General features: G+C 31.5%; 1 protein-coding gene across 1 annotated transcript; it reads right to left on the bottom strand.

The window, feature by feature from the left end:
* Positions 1-864: 864 nt before the first annotated feature.
* On the bottom strand, positions 865-1,979 carry LOC129285442 (uncharacterized). Its single transcript, XM_054921190.1, has 2 exons — positions 1,779-1,979; positions 865-1,623 (listed from the first exon to the last, which is right to left on the bottom strand). Exons 1-2 carry the CDS (start codon positions 1,977-1,979, stop codon positions 865-867), a joined length of 960 nt encoding a protein of 319 aa, XP_054777165.1.
* Between the last annotated feature and the right edge of the window lie 22,654 nt (positions 1,980-24,633).

Consider the following 24,633-nt stretch of genomic DNA (forward strand, 5'->3'; position numbering starts at 1 on the left):
ATGGCCATTTTGAATATGAGATAGTCAACATAAGTGCAGTCGTCAATCTCTACTTTAACTCTTGGAAAGTCTCTTCATACTTGTTGGTCTATATTAAAGGCTGATCTTTCTTAGTCAACTTGGTCAAAGCAAATGCAATTTGAGAAAATCCTTGAATAAACCTTCTATAATATCCTGCTAGACCCAAGAAACTTCAGATCTCTATTATAGATTTTAGTCCTTCCCATTGTAATACCGCATCCACCTTATGAAGATCAATTGCAATACCATTTATCGACACTACATGACCTAAAAACTTCACGTCATGCAACCAAAATTCACATTTGCTCAACTTCGCATCTAGCCTTTCTCTTTTAGAATTTGCAACACAATTTGTAGGTGCTTAGCGTGTTCTTCCTTATCAACCAAATATATTAATATATCATCAATGAAGACCACTAGGAACTTGTCCAAGTAGGGCCTAAAGATTCAGTTCATGTAATCTATAAAGATTGCAGGTGCATTTATTAGTCTAAAGGGTGCAACAAGAAACTCATAGTGCCCATATCTTGTTCTGAAAGCAGTCTTTGACATATCACCCATTTTTACTCTCAACTGGTGATAGTCGGATCTCAAGTCAATCTTAGAGAATACTGCTACTCCATCTAACTGATCTAACAAGTCATTGATTCAGGGTAACGAATACTTATTCTTAATTGTCACCTTGTTCAGCTGTCGATAGTCTATACACAATCTCATGCTATCATCTTTCTTCTTGACAAACAGAACAAGCAAACCCTAAGGTGAAACACTAGGTCTAATCAACCCCTTCTCCAATAACTCCTCTAGCTTCTTCTTAAGCTCATTCAATTCTATTGGAGCCATCTAATACGGAGCCTTAGAGATTGGCTTGGTATTAGGTACCAAATCAATTGAGAACTCAATCTCTCTTTCTGATGGCAATCCCGACACTTCATCTGTAAACACCTTAGGAAACTCATTAACAACTCCAATCTTGTCTAATGTTCCATCATACACTTTATGTATTGAACAAAACACCATAAAGGCTTGACATTCCTCTTTCACTGATTTCTCCACTTGTACTGCTAATAGGAACTTAGGAGTCTCCGAAGTAATAATAGGTACAGGTAGTGTAATCTCTTTATTCATTGTAGTTTTCGTATACACTGGTAATGAAACCGTCTTTCTATTACAGTTTAATGTCACTTCATTAGCAGACAACCAATCCATGCCAATTATCATGTCAATTCTCGACATGGGCAAACAAATCAAGTCAATACTTGCGACTGTTTCACCAAATTTCAACTCTACTTTCAAGCAAGCCTGACTGGTTCTCACTAAAGCACTAGCCGATATAGACACATTCATTATGAAAGGCATTTCAACAACATGAAAACTTAGTCTTTTTGCACACTCACCAGAAACAAACGAGTGAGTGACACCATAATCAAACAAAGAAGAAATTTGTTGATTGCTTAAAGAAATTATATCTCCGATAAGCTTCAGGGAAGTTTCAGCCTCTTCCCTTGTCATAGCAAACACATGACTAGGAATGGTAGACCTCTGATCGGGGTGAAGAGTATTCTCTGGGTAAGACCAAGTGATGTGCCTAACCTTGTGACACTTAAAACATGTCCAGCACTCCCCAGTATGATGTCTCCCATACTTGCTGCACTATGGGGCTCTAAGCGGTCCAGCTATCATTGGAGCAGAATCTTGTCTCGAAGCTTGACTTCACCCACCCATACTCCTGGAGGCGTTACTCCTCATCTGGGAACCTCTAGATGTGAACCCCTCTGGAAGCTTCTCTTCTTACTACTACTGCTGCCTAATCCAGATGGTCCAGAGCTATATCCAGCTCTCTTACCAACACCTCCAGTAAGACTTGTATATGTAGAGAAATAGCCCCTACCATCTCTCCTCTGGCTGTCCTCAGCCTCACGACCACGTCTGGCCACTACTCTCAGCTTATTGCACATGTCACTATATGAGATAATGTCAAAGGGTGCCAACTGCTATTTGTAATCAGGCTGCATTTTCTCAAGTAAGTGCTCGGCCTTCTAATACTCATTATCATGATTCCTCAAGTATGTCGAGTATTTGGACAAATCGTTGAACTTAGCTATAAATTCATCTTCGTTCATGTTTCTTTGCTGCAAACGGTGGAACTCAGCCTCTTTCTCAGCTTTGAAGGAGGCAGGAAAATAATAGGAGAAGAACCTCCTCTTGAACTCACTTCATGTCAATAGAGACCCATCTGCCAGTTTCACACTTTCCCACTACTGCTTGACAGCATCCTCAAGCAGGAATGTAGTAAGTAATACTCGCTACTCAAATGTGCAAGAAAAAATAGAAAAGATCATCTCCAACTAATCTATCCACTTCTCAGCCGCTCTATTCTCTATGAAACCCTCAAATGATGGAGGATTCAACCTTATGAACTTCTTTAAGGCTAAATCAATAAAGCTCTCTTGCTTTCTTCCTCTAGGCCTCACTGGTTCAGGCCTCCTCAGTCCACTCTCTTCGTAATAATCCTCCTTTTGTTGATCAAGTATTTCCCCCTCGAGTCTCACCCCACCACGACCGCCAACTTTTTCTATAGTCTTACTTGACTCTTCCAGTCTTTTCTTTAAAATCTCATCATGCTCATCTATTCTCTGTTTAATTCTTTCCATCAAGCTTCTCAGCTCAAGCAATATATTCTCATTACCCATTGTAGGTGTCGGTTGCTCTCTAACTTGACCCGAGCCTTGTCCCATCTCAACATACTCACTAGGGACAATGTTCTCCTCTTATACCAAGACTTCCCGTACTTATCCTGATACATTTGCCGGTATGTTGTTGGCCGTATTTCTTGTTTGCACCATTCTCCCCTCCTAAGGATGGAAGTTATCCCATAAAAGGAAAATAATTAACACTAACTCAAAGGGGGAAAGAACATGTGTATAATGTTAATTGCCAACTTTCTATATGCAAATGAATTATTTACAAGCAAACTCACACTTGATTTATAAATCTATAGTCCAGTTCTTAGAACTAGAGAAATTGATACCAAATTGTAAGATTCTAGAGACTAAATTGTAACGTCTCCCTTACTAAACCACATTTGACTCCAAATCATGGCAACCTAAGATTTAAACCTCAAGGATTACTAAATTGTAAAGTTTTATAAAAGGAATTTCTCAAAATTATTTTAAAGGAATCCCAATTTCAACAATTCAAATCTCAAACATTATTTAATAAGTTCGTATTAGAGTTTTGAAAGTAAAGCGAAAGCTTGAAAATCAATTAGGACCCAAAATAATGAGTTTTAAAGCTCAAAAATAAATTTTATGCAGAATATGCCATGTACGCCATGACTTACGGCATGTGGCCACAGCTTGTCCTCTCTGTTCCATGGGCCACGGCATGAGGCACCATGCGTCGTGACACATTGCATGAAATTTGACAGCATTGGTGCTGTCATTTGATAGCACAAGGAGCAAACTTCCAATGCGTCCCAAATCTCCATCCGACGTCCAATTGAGGTAGTTTTAGTGTTTACACGGAGTTTTCTCCTAGCTCTAGCTAATGGCACTGCTTTCACACTCAAACTTATTTTCTATAAAAAGTTGGACACCAAAATCCATTACGACCACTTTTTCACAAAATTTCACAAATGGGTGTCCCAACTTAACCACTCATGCCAATAACTCACATCAACCATCCGACCACACTCAATAAACTCTAACGGACTTGTGCAATACACCACACATAATCAAAAACATTTATATCACAAAATCACTACTCAATCCCAAATTTCACAAAACATAAAAAGGGAGGAAATATTGCACAAAATCATCAATTTCATTTCAAATTTTTCAAAATACATATGTTTCTACTTGCACAAGTATTTCAGTCCTATCTATGGGTGTACAACCAAAATTCTCAAACCTAGGATGCACAATATACTAGTTATACACAAAATCATACAAGTAGTTTATAAATCATGTCAGATGATCCTAGTTGGCAATTATATTAACAAATACATATGAAAGAACAAAAGAGAGGCATATAGAGAATTACTCCACAATCCTAGGCCTCTGTATATTTTCCCCGACTCTTATTCGATGAGCTAGGTCCTAAAAATATTGAGAATTGACGGGTGAGTACAACTACTCAATAACCAAGTTTCACTTAACCCATACAGTTGCTTATCAATTGTAAATAGATGCAATTAGGAAAATATGCACAATTAACACATAACTCTCAGCCACTATTCACAAAACTAACAATCATATGACCGGGCTTGCCACAAAATATTTTATCATGTTATTTTGCAAAACATAACACAGTGTTGCAAAAATAACAACCATGCACCCTCAACACATATCGGACCATAAAACTAACAATCATGTGGCTGGACTTATATGCATGATCATATGCCAACTTTATATCTTCTTGTTACCTCTAACACGAAACCGGTGGCTATCACGTGGTTACGTCCTTCACGGACTAACCCAGACTTTCACTTGTGAGGAGCTACTGAGCCAGGTGAACTCACTTACTTATGTAATTTGGTTTATCCTAATACTAACAACCATAGGGTGTTGTACCCCTAATCTAGCCTCCTCATGAATTGGTGGAGACTAGTTAGGTTTGAGTCCCTTATAGAACAAGTAGGACAGTTCTAAATCAACTATGGGACAAGGGCCATCTCTTGATTCCAATGGTCGGTGCTAAGGCTAGTTCTCGATTCTAATGGTCACTTCCAGTACCACGTGGATTTAAATCAATCTACTCCTCTCCCTAGGCAAACTCCTGCTAATGATCAATCTATGCACATTTATCACATATTATGCATTTCAATAATTGATTCATGAAAATTAATCTCATATAACTGTATTTAATTTCTCTACACAATCCAGGTAATGCATCACAATTCTCCACCCATAATAACAAATTACAATCAATTTTATAAAACATAAAGGTTGGCAGAATTAAGGGTTTCTTTCCAAAAATCATTTTGCAAATCAAACACTTTGCCAATATGTATCATTAATTTAAATCATAATTCATATTTCACAAACACAATTAACATTCAACTATAAAGATTAAGTTTCCTTAGTTACCTCAAACTTTTGAGAGGTTAAAGGTTTATCCCTTACTATACCAACTTTCCAAAGCTTCAACAAGCTCAAATAGTGCCCAAAACGAACATTACTACATCCATCCCACAAGAATATCATCATTGTCTAATTGTTGAAGCTTTATCAACATATAACTTGATACACTCTATTTTTATCAACTCATAATCACTACCCATTCACACCTAATAGGCTCATTAAATTTTATTAATGCACATTATCATTAACAGCACTTCAAACCATCATTAATGCACATAAACCTCTCCTAACTACCTCATAAATATCAATTTTCGGATAATAAATGCTTTCATGGACCAACCACTTCCAAAATCATCAATGTGGTGTTTTAATATCTTAAACAACTCCCATTATACTCATTTTAACTAATGAAATTGGACCCATAGTCTTATGGATAAAAATTCATCTTCTAACTCAAATCCTACCATAACTCATCATAAATGAGGAAGGGAAAGGAAGAATGAGGCTTAGATTACCTACCTTAGGTGTTTGGGAGCTTCAAAATATCAACAATGGGAGCCAATGAGCGTGCCCTAGCAGAGCTCCAACATTCTCTCCATTTTCTTCCTCTTCTCTCTTTTGTTTTCTTGCACAGATGTGATTTAATTTATCAAAATTTTTTCTTGTGCACCGCGCTCGTTGCCCTCGACCATGGCATATTCCAGAGAGGAGCCTGTTATTCAAATTTGTCTTTATACGTTGTGGCAAACTGACTATGCGCCACGGCATATGGCACAAAGAATAATTTTTCACTTTTTCTTCCTCTTTCCTTACTCGGATGGCCCACCATCGATCCAAAACCACTTCTAGGGCTGAAATCACTACAATTACACTAAGTTAAGCCCCTTTGGGCACACACCTTATTAACTCACTAATTACCCTCATTAGGTTAATAAACCAGGATTAAATTTTTTTGGTACACGGGAAAGTGGGTTGAGCCCGCAGGTTAGCTCGTTCAACCCGTAAAATTTGACAGGTTGGGTTGAACAAATTGACCTATTTTTTTAAAATAGGCTGGGTAGCCCAACCCATAAAACTAGCTGGCTAAAATGGGCTAGCCCTCGGGCTAAAGGGGCTAGCCTGCGGGCTAGCATATTTTTTTAAAAATAATTTTTTATTTTTTAATCACATTATATTTTTTTATAAATCTATAATAATGATAATATTTTTCAAATATATAATTTATGACTCACAAATATGTTCTCTACATTTGAAATATAATGTAATTTTTTTTACAAGTAGCAAATAAAATTTTTATTATAGTTTGAAAATAGATGATTTATTAGTTTTTACAGAAAAATTTTAAAGATATGTTATTTATTAATCTTATAAGATTTATTAATTAAAATCATAAATATAAATTCAACTAGATGAGAAAGATAATATGGGTTTATATTTAAATTTTCTTTCTTATTGAGAAAGATAACACAACTAGATGAGAATATAATTAATAGTAAAAATCTAGTAAAATGAATTTGCGTGGTTGAATTCTATATTTATTTTATTTATTTACAAGTTCTTTAATTTCTAATTTGCTTTAAAATGTGAAATATATATATATATATATATATTATATAAATTTTGAATTATTGAAAAAAATTTCATAAATTTTTGTGGGCTAGCCTGTGGGTTGGCTAGCCCACTAAAAAATAAGTTGGGTTAGGCTTTTTAGTTCATTTTATCTGGTGGGCTGGTCCAACCCAACCTACAAAAATGTTAGCCTGTGTATGCTAGCCCGCGGGTTGGCCCATAACCCATTTGCCCAATGTTAGCCATGAGTATAGCAATACGTACATGTCACATGATTTTGAAACAAGTATAGACGAGGATGATCGTGTTGAAGAGATGACTAATGCTGTTGAAGAGAAACTTTGAGATTGTCCATAAATACTAGAGAGGTTCAGAAATGATGCGGGGACACCTTTATATACCAATTGCACAAAATTCTCAAAATTGACTACTGTGTTGAGATTGTTCAACTTGAAAGCAAGAGGTGGGTTGATTGATACGATCTTCACAAAATTTCTTTCACTTATTCATGAAACATTACCAAAGGGTAACAAGCTTCCAACTCAGACATATGATGCAAAACAAGTGTTACGATCTATGGGCATGAGTTATGAGAAGATACATGCTTGTCCTAATGATTGTGCTTTGTTTCAGAATGAATATGCATAATTAATTGAGTGTTCTAAATGTAATACATCACATTATAAGGATAATGGAAAGAGTTCAGAGAAGGTAGTATGGTACTTTCCCATTGTGCTTAGGTTTAACCACTTGTATAGCAGTGTAGTAAATTCAAAAAATTTGACATGACATGCAAATAAGAGGATTAAAGATGGTATGTTAAGGCATCCTATTGACTTTACGCCATGGGAAAAGGTTGATTGAGAGTACCTAGACTTTGCAAAAGATTCTAGAAACTTATGCCTTGTACTAACTACTAATGGAATGAATCCACATGGCATACAAAGCAGTACCCATAGTACATGGCCAGCGATGTTAATCATGTATAATCATTTAATGCTCTAAAACAATAAGTAGAAGCATAACAAAAAATGATTAAAGCACTACTTAAGGCTAACGATTTTAGCAAGTCACCGTTTGAGCACATAAGTCCTAGCAAGATAGATAGTTGCACTGTGACCCAGCCATCTGGTCAAATTCCTAAGGTATATATTATTTTTATTCCTTAACTTTAATTCACCATTATTTTATTAACTTATACTTATTTTTATTTAGGGCGAGTACAATTATTTTTTTTATAGCAAATAGCCCTGGTAGACATAAAGTGATAAGAGGTCGTGTATTTAATATCACAAGGAAAAATACCATACATAATGTGCGGATGCCTACAAACTATTTGTGAGGGTTGATTCTTAAACCCATTGATGCCAACTACCCGTTGCCCATTCCTACCTTAGATAAGTTTACTATTACAGAAGCAAGTGTCAACTTTATTGTATGTCCCAGGGTTTGCTTTTGTGTGGAAGATGAAGCACAAAATCAACAGGTATGCTAGTTACCTTTTTATGTATATGTTGTATAATTTGTCTCTAACTATATAATTGGTGTGCAGTCCAAGGGGAAGGGCATCGCTAGATAATTAGGCTAATTATCCAATGTTGAGATAACTGTGCCAAACTAACTGCCAAAAACCTACTAGAGTGCACTTTAGGCATATGCAAAGTTGTTTGCTAATTCTACAGTGCTTATCAGTTTTGACCAGAGCATGTACAGCTGAGAACAACATGAAGTGATTAAGGTTGAAATGGTCAACGAAGTCCTCAAGTGCATTTCGATCAGCCAAAACGTGGTTCATTTTTATATGAGATACATATTGTTTATATGACTTTTTATTATATTTTAAACTAAATATAATATAATAATTTGTTTAGTTTTTTCATTTAGGTACCTATATGAAAATTTTATTGTCCCTGGTGATCTTGCATCAAAATTTATCTTTGTTTGTCCTTATGATGTCTCTGCTTATTACTACATCACTACTGAGGTGTGGTATAGCCAAGCTCAAACATTAGCAAAGTGCTTTGAGGCAAAAAATCCTACTGCGAGGATGTTATTTTTGGTATCTTATGTACAAGAGTGAGTTTAGTGGTATCCTAATTCATTTAATTTATCTTGTCATTTTAAGTTTTATAACATATGTTTTCAAATTGTTTTAGGAGCCATTGGATACTGATTGCCATTATGCCGGCTGCTGTTAAAACTGTAAAGTTTTACTACTTAGATTCTGCTAGTGGGTAGCCAGATAATAGACCATATATGATAAAATTATTTAATTTGTAAGTTTATATTTTGATTAATATTTATAAATTTTTTCATTTTAAATTTTTAATTTTAACTTATTTTCTTTCTTATTAGGGTTGTGGTGCTTTATCGCACTGAAAAGAACTTGCCTATAACATTAAAGTACAAGTCATATGATCCAGCTTATCCTACTTGGAAGATAATAAAGGTACTTCTCACTACTAATTTTAATAATCAATTTTAGTTTTTTAATTAATTCAATAACATGTTTATTGGTTTTTTTATACAGTGCCCATGGCAAATAGCATATAGTGAGGATTGTGGATATTGTGACATGAGATTTCTTAACGACATCATCACTCATGGAATGACTCTAATTCTCCTGCGGTATGTATGTTATTTACATTAAATTATATGTAATTATGAATTTTAATTTGTTGAAATAATTAACTCTATTGTCATATTACATTATTGTAGTATTATTCTGATTCATATTGTGAAGAATTTGGAGATCGTCATATCAACGAAGTTATTGAGGAATGGTATGAGTACATTTTTCAGCTGTGGGCCAAAAATAAGTAAATTGCACTTTTTCATTTTAGTTTTTATAATTTAGAATAATTTTGGTTTAGTCTAGTAAACAACTTTGTTTTACTTAGTACTAGGTTGAGCAATTGTATAGGTAACAAATTTTTTTATTTTAATAAAATTGTTAGTTTACTATAATTCAATTTAGTTTAGTATAATTATGGATTAAACTGAATTGGATTGGACTGGTCTGTATTTATATTATATTGTTGTAGGGGGCTGTAAGAATTGCAGCTAGTGTATTTAAAAAAATTGTAATATATTGGATGGTTATAGCATTATATTTTAAAAAAATTACAATATATTAGACGGTTATTTACTACAATTTTCCAATATAATGAAAATATTGTATGGTTATTGAAAATTTTGGATGGTTATTTACTATAACCATCTAATATATAATTATATTAGAACCATCCAATATGCATCAGTATATTGGATGATTATGCTCATAACTGTCCAATATGTCCATATATTGAATGGTTCTTAAAATAATCGTCCAATATATTGTTTACTTGTACCACCTATTCTGACACTATATTGGACGGGTTTTTGAACCATCTAATATTATATATTTGACGGTTCTAATAACTATCCAATATTTGTTTTATTGATATATGACAGTTTTATATTAGATGGTTCATAACCATCTAATATAGGTAAAAATAACCATTCAATATTTTCTTTTTTGTAATAGTGTGTCGTTTTTAAAATCGCAACGAAAATTGCTGTAGCAGTGAGTTAAAAAAACTACTACAAAATGCTTTTTTTTTAGTGTAGCAATATAAAAACAATTTTTGGACATCGAAGTAGATGCATCTATGTAAGCATCAGGTGCTAAGTTAGTCTCCCCATCCTTAATTAAGTCTAACATTGGTAATAAATATAAGGACTAGAGTCATATCCTTAGCCTTATATATATTTAATATATTTTAATTTTATTCAATCAAATCAAAAAATATATATATATATATATATAAATTTTAATGTATTACTGATATGTTTAGATTTATAGATTCTTCAGATCAAGCAATACTTGTTGTTACAAATTCAAGAGCATCTTGAATTTGAAGTGGAATGTTAGGATACATTGTATTGAGATTTATTGTATTGAGATTTGTTATCTATTGAGATTTAAGATTATTTTATATTTATTAGATATTGCTAAGATATTCATTAATTGTTATTAGGATAGTTTTTATATTGTAAGCCTTTCTTATCAATAAAGTATAACACTTTTTCAAGTCTCCTTTATTCTCTCCTAACTTCTTCCATGGTACTAGAGCCACATTAATGAACTTTTTATATTTAGTTTGGGCTGAAGTTTTGTTTTGTTTGGTGAAGCTCTAGCCCTTTCTACTTTTTATAGTTTATTTCACCAAGAATCACCAGAGTTTCTTAGTTAGTGATTCATTTTTTTGAGAATTACTCATGAATTTTGCCTATAGTGATTTATCCCTTCGCGAATCCCTCCTGAGTTTCCTACCTAGTAATTGATTCCTCTGAGAATCACTCTCAAATTTTTTGCCTACCAATTCATTCCTCCCAAAATCACTCTCGAGTTCCTCACCTATTGATTCATTTCTCCAAAAATCATTCCAAAGTTTTCAGCTAACTAATTCATTCCTCCTAAAATCACTCCCAAGTTTTCAGCTAACTGATTCATCTCCTTCAAGAACCAATCCAAGATCTTGTTTATTGATGATTTATGATTCATGCATAAGAGAATCACTTACTTTGTTTTGTTTGCTACCTTTACCTTCTTTCCTCTGCCCGTGACGTACTAATGGTAATCTAATGAAATCAAATAGAGATTATTTGAGGAAATATCTTTTTCCTACAAGAACTAACAAGTAAATGATGGGAAGGAAAGTCTAACGGTCTTTAATTTTTTTTTAGTTTATCCATGAAATAAAAGTTTATGTTATATTACAATATGTTGAGATTTATATATTCTTAAGATTAAGTGATACAAGTTATTACAAATTCAAGATCATCTTGAGTTTGAGGTGGAGTGTTAGTGTATATTGTGCATGAAAATTTATTGTATTGAGATTTGTTATCTTTTGAAATTTAAGATTATTTTATATTTATTAGATATTGCTAGGATATTCATTAGTTATTATTAAGACTGTAGTATGACACTTTTTCAAGTCTCCTTTATTTCTTTCCTAACTTCTTCCATCGTACCAGAGCCAGGTTAATCAACTTTTTATATTTCATTTTTTGTTTTGTATAGTGAAGCTCTAGCCCTTTCTCCCTCTTTATAGTTTATTTCACCAAGAATCACTCTGAGTTTCTCGATTGGTGATTCATTTCTTTTAGGATCACTTATGAACTTTCCACATAGTCATTTATCCCTTTGATAATCACTCTTGAGTTTCCTACTTAGTGATTCATTCCTCTTAGATGCACTCTCAAGTTTCCCACTTACAGACTCATTCCTTCCAAAATCACTTTTGAGTTTTTAACTAACTAATTCATTCCTATTTTTTAGCTAACCAGTTCATTTGTTTTGAGAATCACTCTAAGATTTTGTTTAGTGATAATTTATGATTCATTCATAAGAGAATCACCTTGAGTGATTCTTTCCTTTGTTTTGTTTACTACCTTTACCTTCTTTCCTCTGCCATGACATCCTAATGGCAATCTAATGAAATGAGATAGAGATTATTTGAGGGAATGTCTTTATCCTATAGGAACCAACAAGTGAATCATGTGGAGGAAAGTCAACAGTCTTTAATTTTTTTTAGTTTATCCATAAAATACAAGTGTATATTATATTTGTTACAATATGTTGAGATTCACATATTCTTTAGATCAAACAATACATGTTGTTAGAAATTTAAGAGCATCTTGAGTTTGAGGTGGAGTGTTAGGATATATTGTGTATGGAGATTTATTGTATTGAGATTTGTTATATGTTGAGATTAGATTATTTTATATTCATTACTTTTTATTAGGATAGTTTTTATATTGTAAGCCTTTCTTATCAATAAAGCATGATACATTTTCAAGTCTCCTTTATTTATCTCCTAACTTCTTCCATGGTACTAAACCTAGGTTAATCAACTTTTTTATATTTCATTCAAGTTAAAGTTTTGTTTTGTATAGTGAAGCTCTAGCCCTTTCTCCCTCTTCATAAGTTATTTCACCACGAATCACCATAAGTTTCTCGTTTAATGATTCATTTCTTTGACAATCACTCATAAACTTTCCACATAGTGATTTATTCCTCTGAGAATCATTTTTAAGTTTCCTTTGAGAATCACTCTTGAATCTCCTGCCTATTGATCCATTCCTCCCAAATTCACTCTCGAGTTTCTTGCCTATTAATTCATTCCTCCTAAAATCACTCTTGAATTTTTAGCTAACTAATTCATTATTCTTCCTAGAATTACTCCTAAGTTTTCAGCTAACCAATTAATCTCCTTTGAGAATCACACCAAGATTTTGTTTAGTATTGATTTATGATTCATTCATTAGAGAATCACCCTGGGTTATATTTGCTTTGTTGGAAGCCTCTCTCTATCATACATTATTCAAATCAAGTGACACAAGTTGTTACAATACTCAAGGCCATCTTGAGTTTGAGGGGGAGTGTGATGATATATTGAGATAATTTTTTTCTTATTCAACTACATATATATATATACACATATATATTAAGTCATCAACACACACACACACACACACTCTCTCTCTCTCTCTCTCTCTCTTTACACATTAAATTAATGTGTTTTAATACTTAAAAGACTAACCTTATTTAATAAATCATAACAGATTAAATTGATAAAAATTAAACTTAAGGAATTAAATTGATAACTGAGTTAAATTTGAAGGATTAAAAGCACCATTATCCCAAGGGGTAGTCTTATGTTCCTTATATATATATATATATATAAATTTCTCTACTACATTAAAGAGATATTTTTTAAAGGAGAAAATTACTACTTTGCCCTCTCAAATTTTCAAGTTTGACTTTTACCTTTATTGTCTCCATTGTGCATTCCTGATTTCTTGCCTTGCTTGTGTTTCCTCTTTCACTTAGGGTATGTTTGGTTCAAAAGGAGAGAAGGGGAGGGGATGGAAAGGGAGGGATTTTAATGGAGGGAAGTGAAGTTGAGGGGAGGGGAGAGATTTTAATAAACATTTGTTTTGTTTAGGAAGGGAGGGGAAGGAATCAATAATAAGTTGATAATTTTATTCTTATCAATTTTTTGCTTTGATTTATTATTAAAAATAATTATTTTATATTTTACTAACTTTATTATTTTAAGGATATGAACTTATATTAGTGATATTTTTTCAAAGAATAAATATATTAATATTATATTTTATCAGTGTATCTAATGAAAAAATATTAAAATTTTAGACAATAAAAACTATATATTAATTTTTGTAAAGTGATAAAATTTATTTAATTAGAAGAGACAGGGACAAAGATAATGCATAATTTTTCAATTAATCAAACATAGTTTACAATTTTTTTAAAAATAAATAAGTAATTTAGTTATGATTTAATAATAAACAAGGTGCTCCCCTCCCCTCCCCTCTCCTCCATTTATGAAGTATCAACCAAACAAGGGAAAGAGAGCAACTCTCCTCCAAAAACTTTCAACCAAATACACATTTAATAAAGTAAAACTCTTCTTAAACATCAAGTACTCTTTTTTTTTATCTCTATAGGTACTAGTAGATAAAAATATGAATAAATTTTTAATTTCTTTCAATTTTTATCATCAACTATTTTTCTAAATCATTCAAGTGTTGAATTTTTTATAGGCAAAACCTACTTGACCTTATATTCTTAATATATTTGTATATAATAAAATAAAAAAATAGATTTTAATACATTAATAATATTAATAACAACAGTTTGTTATGAAATAAATAATTTATAAAAAATACATATGTTTTGAATTAATTGGAAATAAACATATTAAATACATAGGTTTTTTTATTTTTCTATATTCTTTGCAAGGTTGTTTCCCTAAATTTTTGACAAAATTTATTATTGAAAATTTTCTAATACTATAGCAAAATATGTTTTTAAACCCACATATCCAAACCAGGTCAAGCACATATGGTTTAGAAATGGGAGATAGTGGCATTGTTGTAAATAACTAGAAGGCTTTAGATAATTATATTTAAATTAGTTACAACTCATAACTGATTTAAATATTAATTAAATTTTAATTTTTTATTTCAAAATAACATCTAAACCAGTTATATGAGTAAACTGGTTTAGACATATATTATAATTTTTCAAAAAATTTTTTTTCACACATCTAAATTGGTTATACTATATAACTAGTTTAGATGTCTTTAAAAAAATTATTTTTTAAACATATCTAAATTAGTTTTAATAAATAATTGATTTAGATATCATTTTGCATTTTCTAAAACAACACAACTCCTTCAGTTCTTTCATCACGCAAACCCTTGAAATTGAAATTCTTGAACCTAAAATCACATAATCAGGGTCAAAATCTTCAAATCTAGGTTCCTAGATCAGATTTGAACCCTGAATGCTATGCTTGTGCCCTAAAATGAATGTTCTTTTGTGATTTTTTGTCTGTTGTGTTTGTGGTCTTCGTGCTTAGCTTCAATATGGGTTTCACATATCCACTGAGCTTCATAACCTTTATAGAGCTTCTTGCTTTGTTTCTCTAGCTTCAATCTTTCATGTTAGGCCATGCTTCAACCTAGGTATGTTGTTTAATTCCCATGAAGCACCCAAAATTCCAATCTATAAGCTTTACTATATTTGTAGCTTTGAGCTTCAATTGGTTGATTAATTTTGACAAGCTTGTATCCTTGAATTTGATTCTATGACTATAAGATGATACTAGTTTTAAATTTGAAAAAAAAGCAGCTTGGTATTGGCTTTAGGTCATTATGTTTGAGTTGTGCATATGAAGTGTTTGTTAAAGTGCCTTTTAGAATTGTTCTTTATTATATCCCTTCATGTTGAACTTGTGGTGTTAAATTTGTTATCTTAATTGTGTATGAATTCTGGGATGAATTTGTTCTTTAAGAAAAAGGATATTTCTTTACATGATAATTTTAATAAATCAAATTATTAATCTCCATAATTCAATACATGCCAAATTAATTACCAGTAGCTAGTACTTGCAGTAGACCTAAAAGTTGGTCTAGTAGTTACTATATTGTCATTAACTACTACAAAATATATCTTTAGGAGCAGGTATTTAGGAGTGCTTCTTTGAAAAGTGCTCTAAAATATGAATGCGGAATTTACCGGAGCGCTTTTCTAAATAAGTGCTCCTGTATGTCGGGCTTTTCAATAAGATAATGCTCCTAATTAATATAAATAAAATATTGTAAAAAATTTAAAAAGAACTTCGGGAGAGCTTGTAGTTAAGCGCTCCGAAAGAAACTATCTTTCGTAGCGCTCTTTGATGAGTGCTTCGGAAGATCAACTCTTCCGGACCGCTCTTGGAATGAGCACTCCGAAAGAGCTAATCTTTCGGAGCGCTCGTCAAAGAGCGCTCTAAAAGAGAGATCTTTCGGAGCGCTCTTTAACGAGCGCTCCAGAAGAGGTGGCCAAAAGAGATCTTTTGGAGCGCTCTTTGACGAGCACTCCGGAAGAGGTGGTCTTTTATTTCTTTGCCTCCTGTCAGTTTTCTTTTCCCTATTTATGAGTTTCTTTCAAACCTCTCTCTCATTTGCTGAGGCTGTGCGTTCCTATCGAGTTCCAGATCATCGCTGTATCAGTCTATCTTCCGCCGCTGTTCACTGTTCCAGATCGTCGTCCACCGTTGTTCGTTGTTCCAGATCATCGTTTGCCACTATTTGCTATTCCAGATCATCGTTCGCTACTATTTGCTGTTCCAGATTAGTGTCCACCACTGTTCATTTGTTTCTATGTCATTTCGTGCCATTTGTCTCTGTTTTTACACCGCCGTCACCGTCACTGCCATCTCCTACATCACTGTTCTAGATCTGCGCTGCTGTTGTACACCGGAGGAAGCGACGCCGTGAAGACCTTCGTTGCAGTCGTGTGTCATTGCTGTACAGCTGAGGAAGCAAGGCCGCAAAGACCTCTGCTGCTGCCATGAAGACAGCCATTTTCTGTCATGAAGACTACACTGTAAAGGTATTTTTTTAATAATTAATTTATAATGTAATATATTGATATATTTATATATTTTTGAGAATAAATTTCATTTATATATATTTTTAATAATCAATATTATAAATAATATATGAATTGAAGTTATTTATATTAGAATTATGGAGTATTTGCAGTTGATAATTTAGATTAAAGTTGAGGAAACTACTTGAACATTTTTATTTTATTTATGAAATATACTTTTAAGGGAGATTATTGTTATTAATTAAATTACAATTGATTGACAGAATTTAGATGCATTATGCTACTAAATTTTTATTTGGATGAATTGATTTTTTTAGTTTAAATGTATTGTGTTGTGAAATTTAATTGTTTGATCATTTGGGAGGTTCTTCTTTTAAGGAAGATGTTGTTGAATTTTTTTTTTATAGAAATCTAAGTCTATTGTTTATTAAATTTTGATGATCATATTAGTGATATGGATCGTAAGTGGATGTCGGCTAATCGACTATCTAGAGAATATTGGGATGGTGTGGATGAATTCATTGAATTTGCATTTTGTTGTGATCAAGACCCCCGTGGAGTCATATGTCCTTGTTTGAAATGTTGCTATGGAAAAAGAATAAAGCCAATAGAATTGAAAGATCGTTTAATATGTAATAGGATTGATCCAACTTATACTTATTAGACCATGCATGGGGAGACAAGGAATAATGCAAATGATTGGAGGGATAGTGCGAGCTACTCAACATTTGATCATGATAGTGGGACATATGATGTTGACTGTCTTGATGAAATGATTCATATATATAATTTCATCGCTGAAGTATTTTAAATTAAGTTAAAATTTATTTCTACCATATTTTGATAATGACATCTTTTATTGTTTTATAGGTACCTACACAATTACAAGGTTGGAAGTGTGGATACTATGTTATGAAGTTTATGAGAGAAGTAATCACACAATAAGAGTTGATCATTCCTGAAAATGTAAGTCAAAAGCTTTGAAATTAAGTTGATATAATATTAATTACTTATATATTGCTTTCATATCTTGTGTAGTATTTTGTTGGAGTAAGATATTCACATTTTACTATGGAGTAAATAGAAAATTTAGTTGAAGAGTTGTCAGAATATATTATTGGCTGTTTGTGATAGGAAGTTAGATTTTAATGTTAGAAAAATAACAATAGTTTCATTTGTTAGGCTTGTTAGAAATTAAATTAGGTTAGTTAGAAAATTGAAATTGTTGTATCAGTTTCAAATTTTTTTCTTGTATATAAATTTTTATGTTGATATTATTTTTAAATTAGTTTTTGATATTATGATTTGCCATTATTAAAGAGACGTAAAATGAGAAATTTCAAAAAATTTGATTTAAAAAAATTAAAGTAATATACGGGAGCACTTATTTGAAGAGCACTCCTGTAAAGTAATATATGGGAGCGCTCTTTATAAAAGCGCTCTGGTATGGTTGCATACGGGAGCGCTCTTGTAGAGAGCGCTCCTATGTGTGATGTGTGGGAGCTCCCTTACAGGAGCACTTTTCAGAAAGCGCTCCCGTATTGCGTACATACAGGAGCGCTTTTTTTAAGCGCTCCTATACATTTCAGAGCGCTCGATATTGGAGCACTTCAAAAGCGCTCCCTAAGGTTAAAAAAAAGTGTTCTTGTAAACTTATTTTGTAGTAGTGATTATCATACTTAAAAATTAAAACCTAGTTGAACTATTTTTTTCATGCCAAACAACATTTTAATTTAAAGTTTCAAGCAAATTAAAGGCAAGATATAGTTCTTAGCAAATAGGACTTCTAAGTAATAAAAGATATTATTAGCCTCTTACACACAGAGAGTATATGATGTTATTTATCCTAGTACAAGATTTTTTGGCCAAATTTCTCATACAAATTAATACTAATTAAATGTGAACATTGTAATGATATTCTAGTCCACATACAATCTATATTGTTAGATGTGATACAACATGTCATCAATATGAAGCATAATGTTTGTACAATATATAAACACATTACGTTTAAAATATGAAATATTCAAAACATTTGCCCAAGAGGCATTTAATACTAAACAAATTGTATAACTTGAGCTGCTAGAAGTATGTGGGATGAATTTTTGTTCTATACTAGAACTCATTCTATTCTTGTATTATAATGGAATAATGGCTGTACATATGAATTTTTGTGTTGCTAATAATTAAAAAACTTAGTTCACATTTGGTTAATGGAATCATGGGGAATGGAAATGAATGGAATCATGGGGAATAGAAACGAATGGAATGATCGCGATTATGAATTTGTTTGGTAGAGTACTTAAGTAGGAGGGAATGGAGTTTATTTATATTATTTGTTTAAATATAAATTAAAATAAAAAGATCATAAGTATATTATTCATTGCATTAATGTATTTGCCTTATTTCCTTTTTGTTCAAAAGTTTTCTAGAGGCTTTTAGCTTAAATTCATACCCACACGCATAATGTTCTTAAAAAATTAAATTATTTTAAATTTAAATTTTACTTTGTAAGAGAAAAATATTAAGAAAGATATATAAAATACCATACATAGGGAATAGAATTTAAAATTTGACCAAAATTCAAAAACTTCTTTTAAAAATAATTTTTTATAAGGCTAAAAATATTCTAAAGAGAAAATAATAAATACAATTAAAACTAAAAATGTTGATAAATTTATAGTTTTTAAGAAAAATCAACTTAAAAAATAGAAAATTGACTATTGGCAAAAATGAAAAAATAATCAAGAGAAATATGCTAGATATGAAAAGTTAACGAAGACATTTTGAAAAAACATATTGAATTCAAGGTGGGTGACATAATTCCTCCCATGTTTTATGAAGGCTTGCCCATTACTAAAAATATGGTAATCCATATTATTGGAAAATGTTATTCCATATCTCTTATAAGCAATCATACATATGTAAAATTGAAATGGAGATATGATTATCATTTTATAGGCCAAAATTCTTGTAACTAAATGTGACCTATATATACGTCACTAAACTTGCAGCTTCAATAGTCATAGACAAAATAGTGTTAAAAAAGGTACGTCATCACCCATAGGGTCAATAGTCATACGTGGAGAATTAATCGTTCTTTGAGAGTCATTCTAGTTGTGAATACTATATTTTATCCGAACTTTTTTTTTAATTTAACAAAAATAAAAATAAATTCAACTAAAATATTTAAAAATACAAAAGTAAAATTTAATCCTTTTTTAGGATTATATTTTCAAAACAAAAAAATTTAATTTAATTAATAGGGTCTAGTTTTAACTAGATAATCTTTTATTGTTTAGAATCTTATTTCTTTTAATTCATTAAAAATAACCAAAAATATATAAAAATACAAAAAACAAAATTTAATCCTTTTTAGGATTATGTTTTAAAAATAAATAAATAATCTAACAAAATTTAAAAAAAAAATCTTGCTTAAATTTAAGAAAAAAAATTGCTTCCAAATTATTCTAACTATTTAAAACATTGGAAATTAACTTTTGAAAGTTAAGTCTTTTAAATTAACTTTAAAATTAGGTTAACAAAATAAAAAAAATATAATAATAAAAAATAAATAAAAATAAAAGGGTGGGTGAAATGATATATCACCCACCCCAAAACATTGCTTTCCACGGTAAAAACAGAGTCAGACATAGCAGAGATAGTCAAACCAAGGAGTGCACACACACGCAGCCACGACAAGACTTAAACCAGACACGACAGAATAAGAAGGAAAGCAAGAGAAGCACTCGATTAGACACAAAACAAGAAGGAAAGAAGTAGAATAGCACCGTACAACGAGACCAGAGGAGACACGACCACATAGAGATTAAGAAAGAGAGACGGAGAACCAAAGAGAAGGAAGCAAATGCAGAGAAAGAAAGCAGAAGGAGCACACATAAAACCAGTCGCAAAAGCAGAGGAAAGACAGAACAAGCCAGAGATGCAGGAACTTTCGGCACACATGCAGAACGTGCAGCGAAAGAAAGGGAAAAGCACGACAGGAGAAGAGGCAACCCATGGTGACGTAGCGGAAGAAGAGGAAAAAGATGAAAGAATGGACGCACGCAAAAGGGATGGCGATCCGAGACTAAAGGAGAAATCGGTAAATCGTCTTTCCTTCCCACTCTATATAATGCTTGCAATCGAGAGTGCAAGGGGACTGGAGGGGAGAGTGTGTGTTTTCTGAAAAAGACTGAGAAAGGAGGAGTTGTTCTTGCTAGGGAGAGAAACCGAGAGGATGAGGGAAAGAGTTATTCTGGTTAGAGAAAAAAGAGAGAAACCGAGAGGCAACAAGAGTGAAAAATGGAGAGGAGGAACTGTTACCGCTGGAGGAAAAAAAGAGAAATCGAGAGGTGACGAGAATGAGTGTTTTTTGAGAATAAAAGAGACTGAGAGAGGAGGAAGAAGAGGTCGAAAGAGACGAGTACGATCAGAGGGAAGGAGTTTTGAAAAGGGAAGGCTAAGAGCAAGGAAGAAAGAACCAAGAGAGGACCTGCGTTTTTTAGAGAGTGAAAGAGGAAGAGACATTACACAAGATTCATGATTTATTTTCCTTTTGATCTGGAATATTTCATAGTTGATTTCATTTCAGCTTGCATTTTGTAAATATCTGGGATCAGTTGCTGCTCATGAACACTGCAAAGGTTTTATATACTGTTCTTATATGGCTTGGCTATAGAAATCATTCTTCTTCAGTCACGAGTTTGGATGGATTAAATGGTTGAAAAAATTTGATGTTCATGTCTTATGTAAAACCTTTCAATTTAATTACCATATATGTGGCTCGAGATAGTAAAAGTGATTTGAATGTACTCTCTTTAAAAATCAAGTATGTGCTTGTTTTGCAATCATTCAAGAATTAGTCTTTGTGATTAATTAATGTTGTTTGACAATGTTAGCTTCAATTAATGTTGCTTATGTTGTTGGTAACTTATGGGGAAGACATTTTTTTTTAAAATTACACTTGGTTGTTTCTTAAGCTATAATTATAAAAATTGCTAGGTCATTTTAACAATTGAAATTTAAATCTGCATGAATGTGACCATGTGTGTTTAATAGACATAGCTTCAATTGTCTCAAATAAACTTGGTTGTGTGAAAATTGTATGGGTCTCCATAACCAATTAAAATGATTTCATACCGTGTAAATCAATAAAATTTTACAGGCATGAGGATCAATCTTGTACATATTTATATGGATATTAAAGGCCCACTATTAAAATTAACTCTCTTCTTATAATCCAAATTAATAATTTATTTAAGTCCCATGTGAGATTTTAAGAATCTTCGTAAAGACTTAAATTAATACCTCATCATGTAGGATAATAAGTCCTTACAGATATAGTGATTCTCAATTTTTATAATAAATAAATGATTTTTGCAAATAATCATATAACACAATTTAGAAAATTAATTAATCAAATTAATGTATTTAAATTGTAATCATATTCACCGATTATATCTTTTAGTCATGTGAGATTTTTGAATCTCCGTAGACTTCTAAGATAATTATATTATCGTATGAGTCAATAAGACTCTACAAATATAACGATTAAGTTTTTTAGATATATATAAATTATATATTAAATTAATTAAACTAAAAGATGTATTTAAATAAATTTAATTCCTTTATCGTGTGAAATTTTGAAATCTTCGCAGATATTTAGGATAATCATATTACCGTATAAGTTAATGAGGCTTTGCAGGTATGATGATTAAGAACCTTTAAAACATGTATATACACACTTAAAATATATTTTTAACACTTAAAATAGACTTAAAAATATAAACAAATTAAATTGCTAAATTCTTTTATCGTGTGAGATTTTAGAATCTCCACAGATATTTAGAATAATTGCATTACCGTATGAACTAATAAGACTCTATAAGTATAGTAGTTAAACTCCCAATCATAAACATAAAAAATAATTATTTTAAACTATTTTCTTTCTTTATTCCAAAAATTCAAAAATCAAGAAAATAATTAAATTACTTTTTGTAATTTAAAACACACATACTAAAACTTTAGAAATTGTTTTATTTACAAAATAGTAAATTATTTTTAATTAATTTCTCTTCAAAAAAATATATTTTCACCAACAATTTTCAAGTCCGAATTACGTGGACTTTGATCCTCATTATAGGGTACGTAGGCCTCAGAGTTAGATTCTGAGTCAAGTTCGTCCTCCCTCATAAATAAATAAACATTTCTCACCTATTTCTTATCATTTTTATATCAAACACATGAATATAAAAGGGATAATTAAAATAATTATAAAACTATATTAATAGAGTACAACAAACTTCAGGTAACCGTTCTGATGAATGGGTGTTGTGGGGTGCCTAACACCTTCCTCACACTCAATCGACTCTCAAAACTATTCTCTAATTTTGCAGACCACTCTTATTCTACATTAATCAGTTTCTCGAAATTTCCCTCAAAATCTTAGTGGTGACTCCTTTCAACCGATTCCTGCCACAAAAGTCAGGACCTTCGCTCGCGTGCTGTCTGTGCCGCATTTTTTCAAACGCGGCACTAGTAAGCCTGGAAACGTGTAAAAATCTGTAGGTGATTAATCGCTTGATTTGGGGTCAAGCAAGTTGAGGAATGGGGACGGAGTGAGTGGGGCGACCTTTGAAAAATCTAAAGGAAAACGTTCAACCTTTGATTTTTATCCCAAAAAAAAAAAAAAAAATCAACCTTTGATTACTTTCTTAGAAAGGAGACTTCTAGCGTAACAAACGGTATGTGGACTCTGGAAGAGTGTCATGGAGCTATCCATCTGAGTCCAAAATTATAATAAAAAATTAATAACATGATTTATAAATAAAATTAAAAAATTTATTTTCACTCTTTAAATGAGATTGAGAAAGTATTTATTTATATGTTTGCAATGAAGCAAAGCAGCCACTCATGAGGCGTGCTTGCTGTGCAGAGATTTGAAATCAGTTTTAATACTCATCATCTTGATGAGTCAAGGTGATGAGATTTGAACTATTCAGATTTTACTTTAAACAATCTAAATTTAAAGATTTTACTTCTTATCTATATGTATTAAAATAAAATTATAAAAATTTTAATAAATTTACTTTATGATCAACTTGGACAATACAAATTTAATTTAAATGGTCCAATTAAATATTAAAATTTTATAAATTAAATATCTAAATATACTATAGATAGTCTAAGTTTAGCATTAATTTTTTTAGAATTTGTCTAAATTTTTATTTTCATAAATATAATATTAAAATTAAAGATAATCTCCAAGCTGGCACTTTAAGATAATTATTTTTTTTTTGGAAAAAAGTTGCAATCAGTTAAAAATATTAAATACGGATAATCAATTTATATAAATTTTAAAAAAATTTAATATTAAATTGGTAATCCATATTCTTGGAAAATGTCATTCCATGTCTCTTATAAGCAACCAAACATATGTAAGATTGGAATGGAGATATGATTACCATTTTATAGGCCAAAATTCTTGTAACTAAATGTGACCTTAGAGTCTTGCATTGAATCGATCACTGTTCTATTACTAGGTCAAAATATTAATTAGGGAGAATTTCTAAAGACCACGACCGCTTAAAGACCTACTACGATTTTGCTTGCTTGAGGTAATCTCTAAAGATTTATTCTCATTTTTAGATATTGGTGTTGTATGATGTGTAAAGATTGCTTATGATGTGGCACAAGTCTAAATTTTAGAACATGCTTGATTAATTTTATAGTTTTGAAATTAGATTTAGCATTCTTACTTCCTATTTCTTAATATTCAATTATTGTGAATTAAATTGCTGTCACTACATGACTGGTTTAGTTTCTGTATGTTGATGGAGTGCTGGTGAAGGAGGCCTAAAGCCATTAGGCATTACATGTGACTTTGTTTTGTTTAAATAGTGTTATTTTCTCCTTATGCTATTATTGAGATTTCAACTTTTAAGGAAAACTTTGTCAAATTTTTTTAAAAACTTATGATTTAGCCTAAAGTTTGTGCTTTGATTG

This window comes from Prosopis cineraria, unplaced genomic scaffold (genome assembly GCF_029017545.1).
Source record: "Prosopis cineraria cultivar Desert tree isolate PC_DT_omini unplaced genomic scaffold, ASM2901754v1 PC1, whole genome shotgun sequence".
Taxonomy (NCBI): Eukaryota; Viridiplantae; Streptophyta; class Magnoliopsida; order Fabales; family Fabaceae; genus Prosopis; species Prosopis cineraria.

Excerpts from the sequence above, each read along its gene's own strand:
- LOC129285442 (XM_054921190.1), bottom strand. The coding sequence starts at position 1,979 with ATGTGCAATAAGCTGAGAGTAGTGGCCAGACGTGGTCGTGAGGCTGAG. Across the intron at positions 1,624-1,778 it reads AGAGGGGTTCACATCTAGAG|TGTCACAAGGTTAGGCACAT; the intron begins GTTCCCAGATGA and ends ACATGTTTTAAG.